A 6,153-nucleotide genomic window follows, 5' to 3' on the forward strand; every position below is an offset into this window, starting at 1 on the left:
AGTTGTTCGTTATGGATAAGACCTCAAATTCCATCAGCTCTCCATATATTAAAACTGCCCTCGTCAATGTATCTATCTATTTATTTATATATATATATATATTATTATATATATATATATATATATATATATAATATATATATATATATATATATCTAAAAAATATATATATATTGTTACGTCCTTACTCTCTCTCTCTCTCTCTCTCTTTCTCTCTCTCCCCAAAGACGGATAGCCCTGGCCGCCGTGCTCATCAATCTGTACGGCACGACGACTGTCTTCATCATCCTGATCTCGGGGATGATGGTTGCCATGGGCGTGCCCCTGTCGACCTGCGAAGTGGTCTTGATTGTTGGGTGCGTCTTCATACCCCTGACGTGGTTAGGAACCCCAAAAGATTTCTGGTGAGTCAAGTATTATTATTATTATTATTATTATTATTATTATTAATTATTATTATTCAGAAGATGAAATATATTCGTTTGGAACAAGCCCACCAAAGGGTCCACTGACTTGATATTCTTCAGTTCTCCAAAGAATATTAAGGTGTTCCTTAGGGTGAAGTAAGAGGAGGTAAAGGGAAATACAGAAAGAAGAGGTCTCATTCATTGATAAAGAAAAAGTAGATTGATAAATTAATAAATAGGTCAAATTGTATTAACATGCAAGGAGAATAGTATTTGGATAGTAATGCATTGCGTTGAATTCTGTATGTTATGAAGGATTACTTAAACAATTTAGGTAGTTTATAATCTAAAGCAACAGTTTTCTTCAGGTTAATTTAGATTATTTAAAGACCTGAAAACAGTCACCGGCAGTACATTGACTCCAGTGTTTTGGGTCAGCAGCGTGTACTGCAATGCTTTCGCGATTTTCCCGAACATTCGACAATGTCTCATTCAAGATATGATTGAAGACTGAAGCATCAATATCTGCTGAATATTTTCAGATGCAATTCCAAACATCATGTAAACTTAGGAGTCTTCACTTCTTTTAGAAATGCCAATGGGCGGGTTTAATCCTCGTATATTTATTTTCAATATTTACCAGAAGCTTGATACAAGCGACCAGTAGACTATTCTTGCTGCATTTATCTGAATAATCATGAGAACATGTGTACAGCATCTTCATGGAATGCTCTGATCATTCAATCCTTTCTACAACCCAGCTACTCTGGACATCTGTGCCCTGATCTTAACCATCTCCCCAACAGGCAGACAGCCGTCATTGCAGTAGTATCCACCGTCTTTGCCTGCGTGACTATTTTGGTAATGGTTTACTTGGAAAAAGCAAGCCTTCCTGATCCCTGGTACCCGAACCCGACACCCGTCAGCCTCTCGCTAGGATTCGCGGCCATCCTCTTCGCCTTCAGTGGGGCTGCCGTCTTCCCCACCATTCAAAACGACATGCAGGACAGGGCTCAGTTTGGCAAGAGTGTCATTCTGACCTTCATCAGTAAGTGATTTTATAACTATTATTATCATTCAGTAGGTGAAACCTATTCATATGGAACGAGGCCAAGGGGCCATTGACTTGAAATTCAAGCTTCCAAAGAATATTATGGTATTCATTACAAAGAAGTAAGAGGAAGTAAAGAGAAGTGCTGGAAGGAGTCTAAGTATAAGAAGTCTCTAAAATAATCGATATGTCATTGTTTTCCCTTTGTGAAAACACTTGCTCACTCTGAAATGTGTGACAGCTGGATCTTCCCTAGAACCTTTGCCGAAAACCCACAAGCGTTTTCAGGGGTTGTTATCTAGGACTAATATTTCTTGGAGGCCATCATCTTTGTGATACTTACAGTCCTTTGTTCGTGTTTGTATGGTAATCCACAACAGCCTTGCACTGAACACTCTGCAAAAGTGGATACATACCGGGTTAAAACCCATGAGGGTTGCTATATAGAAAAGATCCCAGCTTTCTCTCTTCTGACGTGGACTTTTCATCTTCCTTGCAGCTATCCTGTGTTTATACCTGCCCCTAGCCGTGTCGGGTTACGTCATCTTCGGAGATGATGTCAAAGACAACATTCTGCTCTCTGTCACCATGGGAGTCGCGACTAAGATAGCCATCTCACTTCAGATCATTAATCTCCTGAGTTCGTACATCGTCAGTTTTAACCCGGTGGCCCAGTCACTGGAGGAAACGCTCCACGTACCCAATAGTAAGACTTTAATTTTCGTTTATTGTTGCTTTTTGTTTGTTTTCTTTGCTTTTGCATGAACATCAGATAACCTTACTACAAGAAATGTGGCTATACACAGCTTATTCACATGATTCCTATGGGTGATTTGTACCAAGAACTATTTAGCAATTCGCTGTACAGCATACTTTTTGAAGACTACATGACCTTTAAAATAATCTAAAAAAAACTTTATATTCAGTTATTCTAAACTGAACTAAAATCATTAAGAAATGCAGCATGAAGTGCATTGACATGTGCTGGAGTGAATTCCATTCATCAAATATTCCACTCCGCAGAATTCGGCTGGAAACGGGTCCTCCTTAGGTCTAGCCTCGTCGTCGGCCAGATACTGATCGGTCTGGCCATCCCGAGTTTCAGCAAGATCCTCAACCTGATCGGAGGCTCCTGTGTCACTCTGTGCACCTTCGTGTATCCGCCTCTCATGTACATGAAGCTCATGGATATGGAAGGCCCTTGGCCCAAGAAGTAAGGACTTGGCTGCTTCAGTCAGACAATATTAGTTCATGATTCAACATGTCAGTTTTAAATACCACCGTATTTTGTGTTAGTCAAATGGTTCTATTCTTTGCGTAGGATGGTTGATAGATATGAATAACAAGATTTTTACAAGATTTAGTATATATATATATATATATATATATATATATATATATATATATATATATATATATATATATATATATATGTAGTGGAGAGAAAGCCCAGCGTGACCTCTCAGTAGTGTGGACCGATGCGCGCTGCGTTTTGTGTGTTCCTTGAGTCAGTTTGAGCCTTCCAATCTCTGAAATTCGAAACACTGTACTAAATGACAGCAGCGAACGACCAGCACTTCATATGAACTGGGATGTACTGAGAGTGTTGTTTAAATAGGCTGAAACGGTGAAAATAGTTGTCTGAAGAAGTTTCAAAAATCGGAATGGCAGGTATCGTTTGTGACAGGAACCTATCGCTAAGATGAAAGGGCGAAGTAGGAGCGATGCATCTCTTAACGTCAAGTGAACTGTGAGATGTCTATAGTGGCTTCACATCAACCGTGCATCTGATGTCTAAGCCCGTCCCTGACAACTCTCCTGATTGACTGTTGATTGGCTTATCAACAACCAATCAGGAGCGTCGTAAGAGACGGGCCTAGACATCAGATGCACGGTTGATGTGAATCTATTAGAGCAGATGAGATAGAACATGATAAATGACAAAGTAAAAGTATTAAAAGTCCCCTCGTTAGTATCGTATCAGTAAGTGATTTCAATCCTTCTCAGAGAATACGTCTATGGTACTGAGTAAAAGAGGAAAAAGAGGGAGAAGATGACGAGAGAGAGAGTGAGAGATAAATATGGGGTTATCATATCTATTGATCTTAACCTCTCTGTCTTACGTAAACGCATTCTATCTGCCTCTCTTCAGAAGTCAATGGTCGAGGTTCGAGGACAGAAATGTTTATTCATATGTATGCACTCGGCTTGCTGTGAGACCGTCAGTGTGTGTGTGAGGTTATTTAATTGCGCAAAGTATAATAGTACCTGTCTTTGCTTCTTTACAAATAGCGATGTTTCACTCCAGCAGCCTTCTCAAGGATTCCTGAAGCTGGCAGGACATTGTCTCGGAGATGTATTGACGGGAACAGATTGCTAATTGGTTTTTTTTTTTTTAATTTCTGATAATTTATACCTGAAGTTCATGATCATATCCGAGTTTTTTTTTTTTTTTTTTTTTTTTTTTTGCCTTCCAGAAAAATAACCGTTTTCTGAAATTTTCATTTGATCATATTATATATATATATATATATATATATATAGATATATATATATATATATATATATATATATATATATTCTTTTTCTTCTTTTTCGTCAGGGAAAACTACCGAAAAATTCAGTTCATCATATTAGTTTATTCATTTATATATTTATTTTGGCAGGGAAAAGTACCGTTTTCTGAAAATTATCAGTCGATCACATCCGAGTTTGTCCTTTTAATTTTTCTTTCAGAAAAAAAAAACAAAAACTGCCTGATTTTTATAGTTTTGTCTTCTGTCTCTCCTTGTCTTCGCTCTCAGGGAAATCCCGCTGTGGGAGCGGATCTACCTGATCGAAATCATGATCGTGGGCATCATCCGGTGGGGTGTGTTCCACCATCTCGGCCCTGGCCGCCATCTTGGCACCCGGCTCCTTCGCAGAGACCTGCTTCACCAACTTCTACGGCGAAGTCCAGTGATCTCCGTCTCGGTGTCTTCAGACAGCGAGATGTCGCGCGTTGAGTGATTGATTTGTGGCAAGGAAAACCTGGCGTCACGACATCTCTACTAACTAGGTTGCTGGCGCCGACGACGTCGTAGCAGAACACCGAACTCCAAAAAAAATTATTATTGTACAAGAAATAGCAGAGCCTAAGTTTGAAGTAACATCATGAACATACATATATAAAAATATATATATATATATATATATATATAAAGTATATATATATATATAACATATATATATATATATATATATATATATATATATATATATATATATATATATTATACGATGCTAAGGCTTATTATAAAAGCTGATTCGCTGTAATGTATCATAGTAACTGGAATTAGTTCCGCAGTTCATTTCTTCAAAACTCGTGGTGCCAGTACTTAGAAAAGAGATATTTTTGTCCTCTTCTTCTTCTTCTTCTTCTTCTTCTTCTTCTTGTGTGTCCCTCGATGGCAAACGTCCCATTATCCGCTGAATGAAAACCCGCCTACCAGTTCATCTCCATCATTAGTTCATGTCTTTGACTTTCCAGTTAACTCAGTGTGCTGTTCTTCTCGTCGATTCAATAAATGATATAACTACGCTTTGTCAGTCGAGAAATTTCCTTTATTTTCACTTGATGAGCGCAGATCTCAGGTCAAACGCCAAGCGCTGGGATTGAATGAGGTCATTCAGGAAAACCTCAGAGCAGTGTCACTATCAATCAGTTGTTGGGAGAGGGTTCATTCAGCAGGAAGGTAAGATGGAAGAAAGAGAGAATATGAACGGAGGTACGGTAAGAGGAATGAAAAGGGTTGTAGCTTGAGGCCGAAGGGAAGGCACTACCCCTTTACGGGATTTTTTGGCTTTGGTTTTTAGTTGGGTGAGTTAAAGACCAAATGAACTGGTTAAGCAGTGGCGGGGTAGGGGTATAAGGTGGAGGGTTATTACGCCCTACTACCTATTCCAGGAATCTTGAACAAGTAAAAAGCTCTTATATAAACGCGAGAGTAGGAAAACCCACGTTATTTATAACACTTATCTAACCTACCAAGATCTTTTGGATGCCCAGCACATCGGTAATGATGACGTCAGTGTGACGTCAACGTGACGTCACAACAATGACGTGCGAGAGAGGCCGCCCTGATCTCATATCCTTTCTCTCCTCTCCTACACCGTCCTTTGGGACTTCCGGTCCCACGGAAACGGTGACGCTCGTGAAGCCTTTCGTTGATTTTTCAGAAAGGGACAGGAAGGACTCCGGGTGACGGCCCACGGCTGGCAGTGGACGGAAAGAAAGTTCGTATTGCTTTTATTAATTCAATTCCTTTTGTTAACTCATATCAAGGTAGACTTTGATCACCTTGACTACATTTACTTGGTATGTTTACGTTGAGTTGTTGTTGTTATTATTATTATTATTATTATTATTATTATTATTATTATTATTATTATTATTATTTGGTAGAAATCTCAATCACAAGGATACACGTATTTGAGGTCCATCAGTATATTATTGTGGACCTTAGAGAACTTTATTATTGTTATTATTATTCAGTAGATTAAACCCATTCATATGGAACAAGCCCACCAAAGGGGCCACTGACTTGAAATTCAATCTCCCAAAGAATATTAAGGTGTCCATTAGCAAGAAGCAAGAAGAGGTAAAGTGAAATAGAGAAAGAACTGCTCACTCATCAAAAAGGGAATAAAAAATAT

The 6,153-nt window shown here is 38.8% G+C and overlaps 1 protein-coding gene across 1 annotated transcript; it reads left to right on the top strand.

Annotated features, from left to right (window-relative positions):
* Positions 1 to 219: 219 nt before the first annotated feature.
* LOC135222490 (uncharacterized) lies at positions 220 to 4,592 on the top strand (the record flags this gene model as incomplete). Its single annotated transcript, XM_064260572.1, is given in 6 exon segments — positions 220 to 404; positions 1,214 to 1,455; positions 1,958 to 2,164; positions 2,482 to 2,671; positions 4,263 to 4,320; positions 4,322 to 4,592. Coding segments are annotated over 6 exon segments (981 nt in total), but the record flags the coding sequence as incomplete, so codon positions are not given.
* Positions 4,593 to 6,153: the final 1,561 nt, after the last annotated feature.

Source organism: Macrobrachium nipponense, chromosome 3 (assembly GCF_015104395.2).
Source record: "Macrobrachium nipponense isolate FS-2020 chromosome 3, ASM1510439v2, whole genome shotgun sequence".
Taxonomy (NCBI): domain Eukaryota; kingdom Metazoa; phylum Arthropoda; class Malacostraca; order Decapoda; family Palaemonidae; genus Macrobrachium; species Macrobrachium nipponense.